This window comes from Heterocephalus glaber, unplaced genomic scaffold (assembly GCF_053883595.1).
Source record: "Heterocephalus glaber isolate CG9 unplaced genomic scaffold, H.glaber_assembly_v1.0 deba00000546, whole genome shotgun sequence".
NCBI lineage: Eukaryota > Metazoa > Chordata > Mammalia > Rodentia > Bathyergidae > Heterocephalus > Heterocephalus glaber.
Window position 1 is genome coordinate 18858888 of NW_028258147.1, and position 19105 is coordinate 18877992.

The 19105-nt window shown below is 34.3% G+C and overlaps 1 protein-coding gene across 2 annotated transcripts in view; it reads right to left on the bottom strand.

Moving 5' to 3' along the window:
• Nucleotides 1-3234: 3234 nt before the first annotated feature.
• The window catches only part of Capza2 (capping actin protein of muscle Z-line subunit alpha 2), a 51931-nt gene continuing 36060 nt past the window's right edge, over nt 3235-19105 (bottom strand). For both annotated transcript variants that reach the window (XM_004865262.4, XM_087204608.1), the window contains 5 exons: nt 16944-17023; nt 13622-13700; nt 8438-8509; nt 5493-5555; nt 3235-4746 (listed from right to left, as the gene is read on the bottom strand). In XM_004865262.4, coding sequence (XP_004865319.1) covers nt 4606-4746; nt 5493-5555; nt 8438-8509; nt 13622-13700; nt 16944-17023 — 435 coding nt within the window. In that variant the 3' untranslated portion in view covers nt 3235-4605. The remainder of the gene's footprint in view (nt 4747-5492; nt 5556-8437; nt 8510-13621; nt 13701-16943; nt 17024-19105) is intronic.

The following is a 19105-nucleotide window of genomic DNA, read 5'->3' on the forward strand; positions in this document are numbered from 1 at the left end:
AGTAAATGTTAAATGTGTATTTTCTAGTCAGTTTGGGGAAAAAAAGTTCTCTGTTTCAGTCACACTGAAAAAGAATGAAAATACATTAATCAGCACATTTTTGCTAGGTAATTCCAAAACTAGAAATAAAAATATTTTAATATCTTATTGGCCATACCACTGTTGATAAGAACTTATTTACAACTTTATTCTTCACGTTAATGCTTTCATTTTATACAATGGTATGCTTTAAAAACTCATTTAGCTTTGAAATGGATAATGCTCTGATTCATGACATAGAAATGTTAACTGTTATTTTGAGGCTTCAATGAAATACAAAAGGATTTGTGTACCAAAAAAACGGTGTGCTGAAAAGTTAAAAACTCATCCTTTCTAGAAAACCTTCCTTGACTTGGCATCCTTTTAAAGAACCTTAGGTATAACAAAGCTTGAGATTTACCTTGTAAAGAACCTTGAATCTTAATTATAAAATACATATTTTAATATGCTATCCATGCCATATCCTCCAAAATGGATTTAAAGTATGCCTCTCACTGGCACTCAGCAAGCAACCTTATCCATTTCCTGCAGTGTGTTTTACAAGTATCAGCACTTTGTATATATGTTGTGATGTCAGAGAATGGAAAACACTGCCAGAGGCCCATAACTACTTTGCACTCCTTTAGGAAAGTTTCACATTTTCCTAACTCCATCATGCATAAATATTCTGGATATAGTTTAACTAATCTTGAATGATCTGACATTAATTTTTATTACCAATGAGACATTAAAAGTTTAATGGGCTATTTTAACTGGTAAATATTTTGTATATTCTCCAATTGCTAGCATTCCCAGCCAATCCTATAATAAAGCTCCTCCATAGCAGTCAGAATGTCAAATCTGGAGATGCCTATTCAGAGCCTAGTTTTAAAAAAATTCTTACAGTTTCAAGTGCTGAAATGTACACTTTAAGACCGGCAAGTACATTGTCATTGTCCCTACAAGTAAATCACCTTAGAAAAGTGAACAAAAATACACATTCTTCTTGGTATGTTTTGAAACGTGTACATTACAAAATAACAGTTAACTCCTCACTAAATGTGCCTTTATAGATTTAAACACACTAGTTTGCAAGGGCACAAAGTTATGATCTGGTATGAAAGATCTTTTGAAAGGACTGTCCATTATTCGAAAGCTATTGATATGGTTATTTTAGAGCCCGGGATTTAGCTCAGCAGCACCGAACCTGCCTTGCAAGCACAAGGTCGTGAGTTCGATCCCTGGTACCAAAAAAAAAAAGTCAAATACTAAGCACAGAAAGGGCTACTCAAATGATACATAATTATCAGTAGAGTAGGAGTTCTTAATTAGCTTTCCTTAGAACACCTTTTGGGGAACATTGTATAATGAGCCAGAACTTCCAGGACAACTTTTAAAGCTCTTGTTCCTACTTATGTTTCCAAAATCTCAAATGAGGAATCTCTATATACAAATTTATATAACTCATAAAAATGTAATCAGAATATAGTATATCTAAGTACAAATTTTCCCCAATTTATGACTTTTCAAGTGTAAAAATGTACCTATACAACCATTCTGTTTTTCACTTTCAGTACAGTGTTCAATAATTATATGATATGTAATTTTTTTTATAAAATAGGCTTGTGTTAGATGACTTAGCCCAAGTGTGTTTGAGGTGGTGAGGCTATGATGTTGAAAGTTTAAGTGTATTTGTGTATCACGCATTTTTGACTGTTAGTATTTTTAATTTATGATGGGTTTATTGGAGATGTAACATCAGTGTCAGTCTGTATACAGGAACATCTCCACAGTCTGAGGGGAAAAGCTCTCAGGTCAAAACACTTCTATCAGAATTATTATTTTTTTTGTACAAGGATTGAACCCAGGACCTGCATGCTGAGCTACATCTCCAGCCCTTTTTTTTGTTTTTATATTAAGATAGGGTCTTGGTAGGTCATTCAGTTGCACACACTGGGCTTGAATTTGTGATCCTCTGGCCTCTGCCTTCACCTCCCAGGATGCTAGGATCACACCCATGTGCCACCATGCCTGGCTCAAGTATTCTTGATTTCAATATTCAAAGATATATTTCCAACTCTAAGATTCATGTTGTTTGCACTGCTCTATTCTCTTCCTTTAGCCAGTCACTGTCATACTTGTTATTACTAGTAACTCTTAGAAACTCAATTTTAAGTACATCACACTCTAACCACTACTTCTTACATTTCTAGTTCATTCTTTTTAGCTCCTTAATTGAACATACCTATAATCCATTGACTATACCACATTTTCAACTATCTCTTCCCTCCTCTCGTTTTCTTTTTTTTTTTCATGTTTTCTTTATATATATCCTAGTGTCACTCTAAATCATCACTAATCTAGAGAAGTCATCCATTTTCCTGGCTATCAAACCTTCCCAGTCTCATTTACTTTCGCATTCTTTTACCCTAGAGCATTCTATCTCCTGTATCTAGCTGATATATTTCATAGTGAAATCTTAAATTGACCTCCTGACCAGATCCCTGGCCCCAACCACCTACCTGCTCCTTGTAGAATCTTCCAACACAAGCCTATATCTTATGTTTCACATTCCTAGACAGTTCTCTTTAAATCATGTTTCACAATTCTCAGCAAATCTTGCTGATTTTTACCTATTGCTTTACTACCTCTTTACCTACCACCTTCATCCAAGGCATTATTCTCTTCCAACTGGACTACTGCAACAGTCTCCTACTTATTCCTCCTGATTCTGTCCTTGCCTATTCAACACAAGAGCCATTAGGTTTCCTATTAAAAGCATGTTCCTGAGCTTCTGGATACTTTGGGGTTTCATCTTTTCCTTTAATAAAATGTTATTCATAAACTAAAAAAGAACTATAAAAGACTAGTCTATTGTACAACCATTATTTTGGCATGAGTTCTAAATTACTTTTGATAAATTGTGACAACATGCAAATTGTAAAAACATTTGCATACATCTTCAAGCATGTATTCTAAGTTATAAAACCAAGCCAAAGGAATTCACCTTTATGAAATATAAACCCATGACAGCCCAAATGAAATAACTAATCAATTCCAGACTTATCCAGTATTTAGTTCAGAATCATCATCAAACATTTGAATATATCTTTTAAAAAGTGAATAATACAGATAATTCATGTATCAATTCATTTTCCTTAGAAATCCCAATATGTACCACTTCTAAAACTAAAGAGAAAATGATTTAGCCAAAGATGTTATAATTTCAGATTATATTCTCAATGCTTTCAAAGCCTAATGGTGATTTTTAAAAAGAAATTAAACATGCTTTCACTGAATTTTAGAAAATCTATACAATTCAAGCTAATGAAATATTTTATTGTACATAATAAAAGTGGGGTTTAAAAAAAATTTCCAGGCCCAGATGTTTGCAGGAGTATGTGAGGAACAGATTTCACTCAAGTATAAGAAGCAAAATTCTATTGAATGAAACCATAAATCCACCCAACTCCTTACAGTAAATACTAACATTCACCACAGGATTGAAATTCCTGTAGTATTAATATATCGATTTCTTAAAATATTACAGACATGCTTATGATGCATAGGAAGATGGAAAGACTTAAGACTGTGACTACACAACATATGTACTCCCAGCTTTCCTAATTTACAACCAGTTAAGAATTACAATATCCAAAGAAAATATTTTAAAATAGTATATGACTCACCGTTAAGTGATTTTTCTACTCAAGTAAATAGGAAAATTTGCATTTTAATGTTACACTGAATTTCAGTACATTTCAATTCAAGGAAAAAAACTGAGACATGGTCATGAGTTCAGGATTACATATATTACAATTTGCCTTGTTATACTATATTTGTGGCTTTATGATAAAAATAACTCAGGGACATATGAATTCAAGCTAATTTGCATAACTGTCACACAAAAAAAGCATTAAATGCATTTATAAGATAAGTATTTTCATTTAATTTCAGAATCTCAAAACAGCAATAGACCTTGGCCTTGTTTAAAAAAAAGTTTAGTTAAACACTGAGCTAGCTAAATAACCTTACCAAAAGGTTTAAACACAATTGATGTAGAAAATGGTTTCCCTCCAATGTCAATCTTACATAAGTGGAAGAGGTGAAGGGGAAAAGGTAGACAATTTCTTTAGCAGCATATGTGGCTAAGTCCATCAACCACCTTACTCTACAATGTCTATTACTGATCCCATTAAAAAGAATTGGGCTAAATATCAAAAGTTACCCATTTCATAAGCCAAAAGACAACAATTTTAGGGTTATATTAAGTAAAATATTTTTGTAATACTTCAAAAATTTTAACCATAAACTAGAGGAATCAGCTTTTCATTGTAACAAAGAAAGGAATAACAGAAAGTAAAAGACATTTAAACTAAACTCATTTTTTTCAATCCTCTTCAAACAAAAGTAAAGAAAATAATGGTTGATTAGCTAACTTTTGTGCTCTAACCAAACTAATTAATTACATTGATTTTAAGTGGCAATAGCCCATGTGATTGGGCAGCTTGACAGTTCTGAACACTTTTGCAGTAATTCTTTTAAATGCAAAGATTACTAAAATGATCCAGACATGCAATGTTCATCTTATGCGTTCTGCATTTCTTTGCCAATCTTGTAGCTAAGGATCTTGTTCCAATCAATCTTAGTACGTGTAACTGGCAACTGTCGACGTAAGGCCTTGAAAGTAGTGTCCGACATTGTCTGATAATTCTCACTGATGGCAGTCTATGAAAAACAGTAGTTAGAAATTTAAAACAAATGAAAGGAACAAAACAATTTTAATATATTTTTAGAACAATCTTTATTTAAGCAGCCTATTTCAATGCTTCTAAACAGTCAAAACTCCTGACATACCTTTAAAAGCTGTTTAAAAGTTGCTATATGGAAAAAGCACATAATCACTTTGAATAACTAAATTTAATGATATAAAATGGTGAATTAGGTTTAATGTCTATGTCCTCATTTTGAATCTAATTTACTATTTCAGTCAGAACAATCTGTGAATTACTATTTATAAGGGGTGGAAATTCATCCAATCCACAAATTAAATGCTTAAGTTCAAATATTAGTTTGGAAACTAATAATGTAAACAGAGTACAAACTGAAATGTGACCCACACATATAGATACAATCCAAATGGTTTAGGAAACATCTCTTAAATTAAAATTTCCAATGAGAAACAAAATAACTGTTGAAGAGCCTGGCATATTTCAATCAATAATTAGAAATTTCAGTTGACTAAAGCCAAATCTTGATATATTTAAAACACAAAATCTTAACTAAATTCAGTTTGTCACTTTTTTGGACTACACTTTCACAAATTTGCTCTTGTACTAACAGCAAACACACAACAAAAAAACCATTTCTTATACAGTGAAATAATGAAAAAACTCAGGATTATGGGTGAAAGGAAAATTTCAGTGCCACTCAAAAATGAACATAAATTATAAAAAAATTTTGAAAAATCATACCTGATATTCATTTTCTGCAGCTTCTATAATCTTTATAAATTCTTTTGCTGTTTGCACTTCATTCTACATGAAAAAGCCAAAAGTAAATAAAATAGTAATTTAAAACTAAGCTACTATTACTTTAAAATATAATGAAATGTTATAATTTAATAAATAATACAGATGAATACCGTAACAAGTAAATGGAAAACTATAAAACCAATTATTCTAAATCCAAAGACAACCAGACAAAAATATGGTAAAAGTCCACAGAAGGAGTGTGGTCTCAGTATTTAAATTAAGGCAAGAAAAGCTTAGTGGGCCGGGGATTTAGCTCAGTGGTTCTGGCGCCTGCCTCGCAAGGGCAAGGACCCAAGTTCGATCCCCGGTACCAAAAAAAAAAAAGAAAAGCTTAGTAATATACACTGATTAAAAAGTTCCATTATAATATTTAACGTTCAATCCAAAAGGTAAGAAGTTAGGCACAGATTTCTACTAAATAGCTATCTTCATTTATTGTTAAATATTTACTGAGTAATATTTAACAAAATGATATTAAAAATTACCAAAGAGGAAGGGTCTATTTTAAAATTTAAGGTAAATTTATTCTATTTAAATATTTCAGAAAAAAAATTTAATATGCCAGTACGTGGTTTTGTTTTCATTTTTCGTAACAGTAAAGTCAATGGAACTCTGTATTTCTTTTTAATAAAATGTATTAAAAGTGAAAACCTCTAATATGTATGTGTATATATGTGTGTGTATTCATCCATGTAATAGGGTATTTGTCTTTCCAAAAACAATGACATAATGAAAACCTCATACAATGGAGTAAATAGTTATTACTGAAAAACTCAGACCTAACTAGCATATTAGTGTAGTTTAACTACTATAACTAACTTTTAAAATTTCAGTTTATAATTTTCTGGGCAAGTTTCTCTTAGCAAGAATCTTTCCTTAATGTCAAACTTCCCAAAGAGAATACCAACTACCCTTGTTATGCAAACAATATTACATGATAATTACATATAATATCTAACTATATGGAATACAATGTCTCATGAAAGTACAAACTCAGTAAATTTCTTTTATGGGAAAATTCTGCAAGGAATGTTAAAAGTTGGCACAGAAGTGGAAATCACCTAAGTGCTAACAAAAAACTTTAAAAAACAGGCTTCGTTCTCTTCTCATGTAGCATTTGGCCTAACATACTTGTAAATGTTTCTGTTTTGATTTTTTAAAAAAACTAGGACTGGGGATTTAGTTTAGTGGTTCCGGAACCTGTCTCGCAAGCACAACACCGTGAGTTCTATCTATCCCCGGTACCAAAAAACAAACAAACAAAAACTTATTAGTACATGTTTGCAGTACATAATGATTACATTCATCATAGGAGGTTGGTACATGTGTACCTAAAACATCTTAATTCTTTTTACTTCCCCTCTCCTTGTAAATATTTCTTGAAGTTAAAATATTTTTTGTAATCAAAAATAATTTTCTTGGGCCGGGGATTTAGTTCAGCGGCACCATTCCTGCCTTGTAAGTAAGTGCAAGGTCCTGAGTTCGATCCCCAGTATGAAAAAAAAATCTATTAAACTGAAAAATTCTTAAATTTTACATCACAATCCAAACAGAGGACAGAAAACATAAGATAGAGCTTAAAAGTTAGGTGTAGGATCCTAGGCCTAAATGTAAGAGTTAAAACTATAAAAACTCATAGAAGAAACCACATAAGTGAATTTTCATGATCTTAGGTCAGGCAATGGTTCTATTAATACACTAAAAACATGAATGATAAAAGATACACCAGCCTACATCAAAACTAGTTTTGTTCTACAAATAATACAATCAAGAAAGTGAAAAGACTACATAGAGTGACAATATCTACAAATCATGTATCTGACCTCAGACCTGTATCTAAAATATATAAACAACAATCCCAACTCAATAATAATGAACAGAACAATTATAACTCACAATTAAACAATTACAAATGGGCAAAGGAAGTGAACAGACATTCCCTAAAGATATACAAGCCAATGAGCACATGAAAAGATGCTCAGTATCATTAGCCCTCAGGAAAACAGTAACAGAAACCACAAGATGCTGCTTTGCATTAACTAGAAAGGCTATAAGAAAACCAAAACCAAAACCAAACCAAAAAAACAAAAAAACCCTGAGTTTTACTGAAGAGGTGGAAAAACTGGAATCCTCATATACACTGCTGGTAGAATCATAAAATGGTACAGACACCCTAGAAATGTCTGGAAGTTCCTCGAAAATCTAAAACACACCACACTACCCAACATATCTACTTCTATATGTATCTCTCAAAGAAAAATTAAATATTTTTACCAAAAAAAAGTACATAAATGCTTATAGCAGCAAAAAGAAGAAACCAACAGAAATGTCCACCTGATTACTAAATGTATGTATGCATATAATGAAATATTTCTTTGGCAATGACAAGGAATAAATTATTAACAGACTCCAACAAGGACAAATACTAAAAAATGCTACGTGAAAAGAGGTCAGTCTCAAAAGTCTACATACTATATATGACTCTATTTATATGAAATGTCCAGAATAGGCAAAGCCATAGTCAGAAAATGACCAGTGGTTGTCTGGGAGAAGAGCTGGGGAGAATGATGTGTGACTGCTAAGAAGTGTAACATTTCTTTAAAAAATATTAGAAAGTTCTAAATTTAGATTGCAGTGATTACTTCACAACCCTATTAATCTAAAAACACCAAATTTTACACTTTAAAAGAATGAACTGAATAGTATGTAAATTATAACTCAATACAACTGCTAAAAACCTTAGGTACAGAACTGCAATAATTACCATCTTTCATCTATCTGAAAATACTTTAAAATCTGAAGCAGAAACATTACTTAAAATGTAAATTCCCAAACTGATTTTATAGGTACTAGGTTGGTTTTTATTTTATTGTGGAATTACTTACAGACACTGTTAGGGAATCTTGTATATCTTTATGACTCACTAGCTGAACATTTCCATCTTCATAATAATGAACCTATTAGTAAAACAACAGAAAACACATTCAGCAACTGTTACAACGCAGCTAACCACTCATTTCAGCTCCAGCCCAGACTTCTCCACTGAGCCTTTAGAATCCCAGCAAGACTATTCCCCCTCAGTCTAGTGAGAAGACTAGATATTGATGCACTTATTTGGGAAAGTGAATGATTTCCAATGACCTCACTGCTGCACATTTTTACATCATCGTCATTTTAGTGGTACCAAAACCCAAGATGTACAAAAATTAAGCTCACAGTAAGTCCCTTCCAAATGCTGCTTCTGTGTATGTCCACCAAACATTTAATTCCCCAAATTACAGACATGTATTTATTCAACAATCACTAACAATATAAATACTGCTACCATCTAAGTTTGTGGAAACAGATGGGTTTTAAAATGACATAGTCCCAGCTGGGGATGGTGGTGCAGGCCTGTAACCCCCCAACTTGGGAGGCTTAGGCAGGAGGATTATGCAAGTTCAAGACCAACCTGGGCTACATAGTGAGTTCAAGGACAGACTGAACTACACAATGAGGCCCCATCTCAAAAAAAAAAAAAAAAAAAAAAGACATAGTCCCTTACCTCGTATTCCAACAAAAGGGGTTGTACAAAACACACTAGCAATACTTTAGACTCTCTTGAGGGTTTTAAATGAACTTCATCATATATCAGAAAGAACTAAAGATATTTGTGGTTGGAATGTATATAAAGCTGAGGGGATAGGGGGGAATAGGTGCAGAAATCCAGAGGTAGCAAACCAGTCAACTTCAGGACCTATGTACCATATGAATATGCCTGGATTATGTGGTAGGGAAAGTGTGCACCACTAGATGATCCTTAGGCAAGTAATACATCCAGGTTTAAATTTTTAAAAAATTAACACTTCAGATGGCAACTGAAAAACCAATTAGGAAATGCGAAAGGATTGAATAATTCAACCAAATTAAGTAACATTATATGTCAGCCACTCTAATTAAAGTGTTGAAGATGGAACTGTGAACCAGACAACTAGGGACATCATTTTCAAAGTGCTATAATTATCCAGGTAAGAGCTACTGAGGCCTACCTGAAAGGAATGCTAACAGTAATAGTTATTATCCACACAGCACTTTATGTTAGGTTCTGTTCAAACCATTTACCCAATATTAACTAATCAATCCTCAAACAATCATACAAGCTTCTTTTTTTTGGATACAGGGTCTGGCTATGTAGTTTCAGGCTGGCCTTCAATTCATGGTAAATCCTCCTGCATCAGCCTCCCAAGTGCTGGGCTACAGGCACATGTTACCCCTCCTGGCTTTAACTACTTTTTAATGGATGGCAAAACATACAAACTTAAATGTTTTCTGATGTCACACAAATAGTAACCAGTTGAGCTGGGATTCAAACCCTGACAGTCCGACTTCAGATTCCATGCTCTTAATTTCTATTCTCTGGTTTCTAAGGGACAGAGACCAAGACATAATGCAATGTGAAATAAGATTAGAAGTATATACAAAAGTCAGATGACGAAGCTGCAGTGTATGATTTACCCTTATTCTTTTACAACTCCTAGCATAATATCTTTCATGACAGTTGATCAACAAATGTACTGAATGAGTGAACCAAAACAGAAAAAGATTAGTACCTTCCGTTAACTTATTTAACAATATATACAGTCAAATAAGTAGTTACCAAATGTTTTTCTACATAAACATCTGAGTTTACATTAACAGTCACAGAATTTGAGTGAAGTTCAGCCGGTCCCAGCACCTGGAAGGAAGCTCCCCACCTCCATTCCAGGCTCCTAGGGCAGTGAAGCTGAGCCATCCCAGCACCCGGAAGGAAGCTCCCTCGCCTCCATCCCAGGCTCCTAGGGCCAAGAAGGTGAGCCGGTCCCAGCACCCGGAAGGAAGCTCCCTCGCCTCCATCCCAGGCTCCTAGGGCCAAGAAGGTGAGCCGGTCCCAGCACCCAGAAGGAAGCTTTCCCACCTCCATCCCAGGCTCCTAGGGCAGTGAAGCTCAGCTGGTCCCAGCACCTGGAAGGAAGCTCCCCCGCTGCCATCCCAGGCTCTTAGGGCCAAGAAGGTGACCGGTCCCAGCACCTGGAAGGAAGCTTCCCCGCCTCCATCCCAGGCTCCCAGGGTAGTGAAGCTCAGCGGGTCCCAGCACCCGGAAGGAAGCTCCCCCACCAGCATCCCAAGCTTCTAGGGCAGAGAAGATGATCTGGTCCCAGCACCCGGAAGGAAGCTCCCCTGCTGCCATCCCAAGCTCCTAGGGCAGAGAAGGTGAGCCGCATGGGTGGCAGAAGCACCCCCCACCCCGAGGAAATGAGAAGACACATAAACAAGCCTCAAAAACAGACTTCCAGATCACCTCCAGCAACCCCAAAGGGAAACGAGATGGAACACTCTGATACTCAACCACCTGGACTCTCTGAACTGGCAACAAAAGAGGATCTGGGAAAAATGAAATCAGAAATAATTACTCAGGTAACAGCAAAGATTGTGCTCATGGTGCAAGACATGATTAATAAATATAGAGAGGACACAGATAAAAAAATAGAGGATCTGAGGAATATGATGGAATCCCAACATAGGAAACAAATGGAATCCATAAAACAGATACAAACAGATTTCCAAGAGATTAAAAACTCCATCGAAAGTCTGCACAGCAGAATGAACCAACGTGAGGATAGAATTTCACATATAGAAGATAAGATTGCAATTAGTGAGGAGGAAAAGAAAAATTGCTTTAAAATTGTGAGGGAACATGAGAAATCAATCCAGCAGCTGCTAGACGATACAAAGAAGAATAACATAAGACTGATTGGAGTCAGTGAGCAAAGAGGAGAGAGTGAAGTTGACATTAAAAAAACTCTTCACAGAAGTGATGGCAGAAAACTTCCCAAGGAGGGGAAAAGAACTTGACATACAGATAGGTGAGGCATACAGGACTCCAGCTAGCCTTAATCAAAAAAAAAATCTACACATAGGCATATAATAGTTAGGATTCCAGAAACTCAACAGAAGAATAAAATTCTATAAGCAGTGAGAGAAAAGAAACAAATCACATACAAAGGAAAGCCCATCAGAATCACAGCAGACTTCTCAATGCAAACCCTCAAGGCAAGAAGAGCTTGGAGTGATGTATTTCAAGTACTAAAGGAAAACAGCCTCCAACCCAGACTGATGTAACCTGCAAAACTATCTTTCAAAATTGATGGAGAAATAAGACACTTTTATGATAAAGGGCACCTCAGGAACTTCATGAATATCAAACCGGCACTCCAAAAAATTTTAGACAATACCCTAGGAAAAGACAATGAGGATCACAACCCCAGGAAACCCAGCAGAATGAATCCACTGGGCGTGACAAATTAAATGCAAAGGGGGAGAATCCAACAAAAAGAAAAAGTCATGACAAGGCTTTTAAAACTTTTGACTTCATCTCCCTAATGAGTGTATAATTCAATCTTATTATTGTACTGATTTGTATTTTTCTGATTCTAGAGTTGCACACCATTCCTTGTGCTATACTGGCTATTTATCATCTTATGTCTACATTTTAACTGGGTTGTCTATTGATGAGTTCTAAGAATTCTTTATATATTCTGCTCATAGGTTATATGCATTGTAAATATGGTCTGTTTAAGGACTACTTTTCATTTTAATGATGTCATTTAAAGTTCTAAATTTTGATGGAATCTCACTTATCAATGAACAGCTGTAGAATTTAGTCCAATACTCTTTCTCCAACTAGTGACAGGATCATATGGCTTTTTCCTTTCCTCTGTTAAAATGATGACTTTTGGGGGTGGATCTTCCAATGCTGAACCAACACTGCCATCCCTATAATAAAACCACTTTCTACATCCTGCCAGAGCTGACTTCTAAGAGTTTGTTTTGTTAAACAAATTTCTATGTTCATACCTTTTTCTTCTATTACCTTTATCCAGTTTTAGGATTAGCACAATGTTGAGTTCCTAAAATGAGGGGAGAAGTGTTCCTTCTTTTTTCTGCTTTAAATGTTTGATATAATTTATCAGTTAAAATGTTTATGAGCCTGCTGTTGTCATATAGGTAGGTTTTCAAGCTAGGAATATACTTTCTTTAATAGGTGCTATTCAAATTTTATATTGCCTCTAGAGTTAGTTTCATTAATTTGTCTTCCAAGGTACTTCTTAGAAGCTGTCAAATTTATTTCAAAAAAGATTTTTGTAATGTGCTTTCTATATCCTTTAAAATTCTGTAAAATCTGTGGTAATGTCTCCTAGATCTTAATATTGTAATTTAAAAATGTATAACTGATATTGTGTAACAGGAAGAAAAGGTCTAAAAGAGCAGGGGAATTGGGAGGGGTAGGGGAAGGGAAAAAAGGGAAAGGAAAACATATGAGAAGAGGAAAAAAATGGAAACAAGGTCTTTGCAAATAGGGAAGGGTGAAGGGGGTGAAGGGAGGGCAAAGGAAGGGCAAAAAAAATAAGAACCAAGAGACTCATGTAATGGTACAAGATCCCAATGATGAATGTAACTGTATTTTATACCTAAAATGTACCAATAAAGTTAATGGGGGGGGGGGGAATGAGCCCCTATCTTTAAAAAAAAAAAAAAGGAGTCACAGAATTTAATTTTAGTGGGTTTTATATTTAAAAAACATGTAGTATATTAAGAGTCACAGAATTTAATTTTACTGGGTTTTATATTTAAAAAGCATGTAGTATATGATTAGATATATTAATATAGCCATGTATTATGTATTTCTATATCCACACATATATTATATTCCACTCAATTCAGCTGACTGAAGAGTACAACTCAAACTCAGAAGATGCTTAGATGAATAAATTGTATGAGGTGCAGACTAACTGGTAGCATCTAATTTTAGCTGTGTTTTAGAATCTGTCAGCTATCCTCGCAGATTTCTGATGACTGGGGAACAAACTACAAGATTATTTAAAAGATTTAAAACACTACTTCTTTTTCCCATCACCCCAAAACAAAGATCAAGAAAGGAAATGGTATGTGTACTGTGAAAATATAAATTTATTAGGTTAGTCGTTTCTTTGATCAGAACCATCTGGAAATAAGTAAACAATTTTGTATTCAATAAGCATTCAATTTTGTACCTGAATTTTCAAGATGCCAACCACCTGAGTGGTTGAAGGTGTGATTGTAAACTTCCACTCTGACCTCCAACGACCATTCCTTAAAAATAAAAACAGCAGCTGTAAATAAGGTAGGGAAAATAATTTGAATCAATATTAAGCTTCAGGTTTAAAGTTAAGGAATGCTACAGTTTGACAAAGTGTAGGAAATAGATGGTGGACATTTAATTTCTCTGAAATATTCAAAAGGATCAAAAAGTTAAGAATAGGTACAAGACACAAAAGTATGATCAAAAATTACTGTTTAAATTTTGAAAATTTATTATAGTAAAAGACACACTGACATTAATTCCCTTCAAAATACTTCCCCTTGCTTTCAACGTATCTCATTGTTTTTGCCACTTTCGAAGTAGTTCTGAAAGTCCTCTCTCATGAGTGTCTTTAGTTATACTGCCACAGTTGCCTGGAGGTTCCAAATTGATTCTAAACACTTACCTTTCGTGGTCATTTTGACTTTGGGTAAAGAGTCACAAGTTATACAGTGTCAGATTCAGTTAATAAGATAGATGAGGACACATTGTTAATGCTTTTAAGAGCCTGCTTTTTCATTAGATGGCACTAGGCAGTCATATGAACTGCATTTTTTGATCACACCCTGTAAAGATACTCAAGAAAGAAGATTTCGAGAACTATTTCAAAAAGTTGAAAGAACAATAAAATAAGTATGTTCAAGATGAGGGGGACTACTATGAAGGGCATTAATGGCAATGTGTCTTTTACTGTAATAATTTTTAAAAATTTGAACATTCACTGTATTTTTCACCACCTCTTGTATTTAATCTTTACCCTACTCATAAGAAAGACTTACATAATGGATGTTAACTTCCAAATTCTAAAGTTAAAGCTTAAAATACAATTCAAAACTAAGATATTTCTTGGAAAAAAATGTTAAGCTACTTCTTCAATTGAATCACTTTAAGATTAAACTGAACAAATGTTTAGACTATCAGGTCCTTTCATAAATACAATTAGAGCAAGTTAACATCTACTGGATCCTAAATATTTTTTTAAATGGCTAGGAAATGTTATGTAACATCCTTGAGTAGGTTTTGATATCTGGAAAAAAAGGGTATAGTTTTAAACATCAGTTTTCCAATTTTAGGTTTAATTTTCTATAAAAGGTACCACTTCTTGAAATAGTGTTGGTACACAAATTATTACATAGTAATGAGTACATATTTGTGGTAGGAAACTGAGAATAACAGTATATGTAATATTCATTTTTGTCTACCAGTGAATTTTAGCCTACTTTTCTGACAGTCTTTTCATAGCAACACCATTTCTTTTTTTGCCTATTTGCTCTATGCACACTAAAGAAATTTTGCTATGCAAATTAATACCCCTTAGCTTTTCTGAACAGTGTATGTTTCCAAAATCATAACAGAGTTAATAGATCACCACAATGGCTTTTGCTATAAAATTATATGAGGTACCTTCAATATTTTTGTAATCTTCCCAATCGTAAGTCTGTAGAGTAATAGCACTCTCATTTTTAGTGTTAACACCTAACATTTGAAAACTATTACAACAATGCATATATTCCATGACATAAAAGAGAATTTTGTAACATGTCTTGACTTTGACTCATCCAAGAGTATTCAGAGAGGCATGGCTGAAAAAAGAATCTAGATCTATTCATTTTTGGTTGATAATTCTAAAATAAGTTATTTCTTTTAGGTAAGCAATTAGTGAGTTTTAAACATATACATTAATAATTATTATGACAATATTCATATATATATATCAAAGTAAAAAAGTAAAATACAATAGAAAAATCAAAAGACTTTTTTCATTTTATATATGCTCAAGTTCAAAGGAGTTATATTTTTGAACATTAGTTATTTAACAATTCCAATAGATTTTAACTAAAACTTAGTAACAATAATTTTCATTTAATAGTAGTTGAATTTCAACAAGGTTTATTATATTATAGACTTCCTGGCACAGAAATATAAATCAATAATAATTCTGCAAAAATTGACTGTTTGGTAGATTAATGGCACACATTTTTAGAGTTAAAATAAAGAGGGGACGGGGATTTAGCTCAGTGGTTCCGCCACTCAGAAGAGCAAGGACCTGAGTTCAGTCCCCGGTACCAAAAAAAAAAGCCGCTTAAAATAGAGAAACTATATTTGTATTAAGTCCATGAAAGTAACTTTATTATGTCAAAATGTTTAGGACATTGCAGCCTCATTAAGACATGTTTACAGATGGAAATAATAATCATTTCATGACGCTGGATATGCATTCTTCTAAAGATTCCCAATTAACCTTGTAACCTTGCAGGATATGCATTCTTCTAAAGATTCCCAATTAACCTTGTAACCTTGCATTTATGTCTAAGATGGTTAAGCAGGGGAGCAAACCTGAGCCATAGTCCAAACTGCTCCACTTGGGATACCTATTCCTATCAACTTACCTTCAACAGTACTCCCAACTGCTGGGCTAATGAGTCAAAGACTAATACACTTGGATAATCTCATCACATATTAAAGAAGGAAAAAAAAAATTGTGAAGCTGTAAAGTCTTGGAGAATCGCAGAATTTTTAACAGGCAATATCGCAGAAATAATCTTGTCTAAGAAAAAAAGGATCAACAACTTGTCAAATACTGAAGCTTAATAGGGCAAGTCAGTACTTTAGGAAGCTAGATTTTCTGGAGGAGTAACAGTAAAATTTGTATGCAAAATTACAAGGCACAATTGTAATTTTACTTTGTCATATTAGCCAACCAAACACAAAGTAATCTCCATAAAAACATCTTTGGAGCTCCCAAGTTCACAAAAGAATTGTTGTTTTTTTTATTATTGCCCCTCTCCTCCTCCCCCTCATAAGTTTCATTAAGGAACACCCTCTTCTCAGAGTGAGCACATGGGCCTGCCAACTGGTCTGCTTGCATGCACACATCACATGCTCTCAGGTTTCTGCCTGCTGGTCTCTCCAAAAACACTATGCTCTCCTATGTTATTTTCAATGAATGTCATCAGATTTATTGCTACCTTTAATAATTAGGCTGATTATGGAACAAATAGCTTCTTTTTCCAAGAGGCTGAAGTTTTATATCATATTTATTTTGTTCAATCATACATAAATAAGGTTTAGCCCTAATCACAAATCCAAGAACTACAAAGAATATAAACAAGCACAAGGTGCTGAGTTCGATCCCCAGAACAAAAAAAAAAGTGTGTGTGTGTGTGTAAATATATATATATAAAAATATAAATACAATACACACATATATATAAAAACAATGCCAAAATTCAATACACAAATGTTTAACTTACCAAAAATTTTTCGCTTGGAACTGATGGCTTTCTATGCATGCAATAATGGTTTGCTGTCCATCTATCTTTTTACCATACACCTTATTGGTGAAAAAAAAATAAAGCAAAATCAAGAATGAGAACTTAGTGCCATGAATGCCTAAGTTTAACCATCTATAATATACTGCAGTGTACAGTATTTTGGAAGAAGTACATAAAAGGATACAAAGTAGGTCCTCACTCTAAATAGTAACTGGAAAAACACATTATCAAATATGTACATCTAGGCAAATTATTAAATCACAGAGGAGCTCACAATTGATAAAGCAAAACTTACTGTAGAAAATCAACTTTACTATAAAATATTTATATCCATGATATACCATACTTTCATTCCAAACACAAGGATTGTTAAGCAGGAAATTTATTTAAACATACAGATACCATTGTAATTATTTCCATTCAAGTAAAAACTGTACCTAGGTTTTGATTATCATTTTTGGAATCTCAGGGGCTGCCATTTCTGAGGTTATTTTAAAATTTCTAAGGGTTAGGAAGTTAATGTACTCATAACTGAGAAAGGTCATTAAGAGAATGTTTATGATGTTCTATGTTATTTTACCTCTTCCCTATTACTTTAAAAATAGCGTGTAATTTGGGCCTTTCAATCCCTAAGAAAAAATGAACTTAAGTCACTCCCTTACTTGTAACTGAGATATTTCTCTAAAATAATCCTAATTAACAAGTTGTCTGTCGTGTGTTGTCCCCCTCCCCGCACCCCCTCCCCCGGGTCCTGGGGATTGAACTTAGGATCCTGAGCGAGTGAGGCAGGTACAGCACCATTGGGCTAAATCCCTGGCCCTTATAATTAAAAAGTTTCAATTGAAAGAATTTATTAGTTTATTTTAGGTTATGTTGTTGTATATTTTAGAATTTAAAAATATTAGTGTATGTTTGTAGTATATAATGATTATATCATAGGGTATTGGTATGTGTACATAACACATCTTAGTTTTTGTTACTTCCCTTTTCTCTCCCATCCCTCCCTCGTTCCTATGTTGCTGTATTTATTTTTGTTCTATATTTCTATAATCATTCTTGAGAGGACTGTAAAAAATTTTCTCCTCATAGGAAACTTCTGAGAAAGAGCTAGAGTGCTACTGGTGATATTAAGCCTTATGTTGGGAAAGCAGGTACAAACTGATGTGTGGTAACTTTAGGTTGGAGAGGTAAGCAGAAGGCCAGTCCTCCTGCTCTCTAAGCCAAGTTCAGATGTTTGGACTCTACCCTAAGGGCAACAGGAAATCTTTGAAAGCGTTCAAGGACAGGATTTTCAAGATCTTATTTGAAAAGATCACTGCAGTTACAGAGTGGTCTCACAAAGCACAAACTCAGGATGCTGAGGAGCCTGTCTGGATACAATCTTATCACTGTTCAGAAACAAAAGGCACACATACTTTCTACCATTTTTTGCCCATAAAACAGTAAGTTAAATCTATGAAAGAATCATGTAAAAAACACAAGAAACGTGACTATAAAATACTTGAGGACATTGATAGGTCTCCCACTACCTCAGCAGCTATTATATACAGTAGCTGCCCTCTTCCTATCCTCCCTTGCCCCCTCCCCTGTGTGATGTCATGCCAAGATGGTTGCTCCCACCAAAGAATAAACCCTTCTTCCCAGCATGCCCCTGGTTCCTGCCTAGAAAGTAACCTAATACTTGCTCACCTCCTACCACCCAGTGACATCACCGGCTCCTCCATTCCCTAGTCAGTACCTCACTCAACCCCGCCTCAGCCCCTACAAACCCCACCCCAGTCTCTATAAAAGACTCTCCCTGCCCCAGCCATATTGCTTTTGTCTCTCCTTTGTTCAGAGACAGCCCAGCAGATCTATTCCCTTAATAAAGGCTTGTTGTGGCCTGGTCTGGTCTTGGTTTCTGGCCCTTTTACCTGACAGACATAATTTCACTTCCAAATAATTTTACTGGTTCTCAGATTTCTGTAAGTTAAAAGGTAATTTAAAATGGAGATGAATCATAAACATGAGATTAAAGAATCTCATATCATTTCTCCTTTGTCTTAGAATTCCTATTAGGATTTAATTGAAGATATAATCAGTTTTCAATTTTTGGCTGTAATAATATATTAGTTCATTTTTGAAAAAAATAGTAAAGAGTC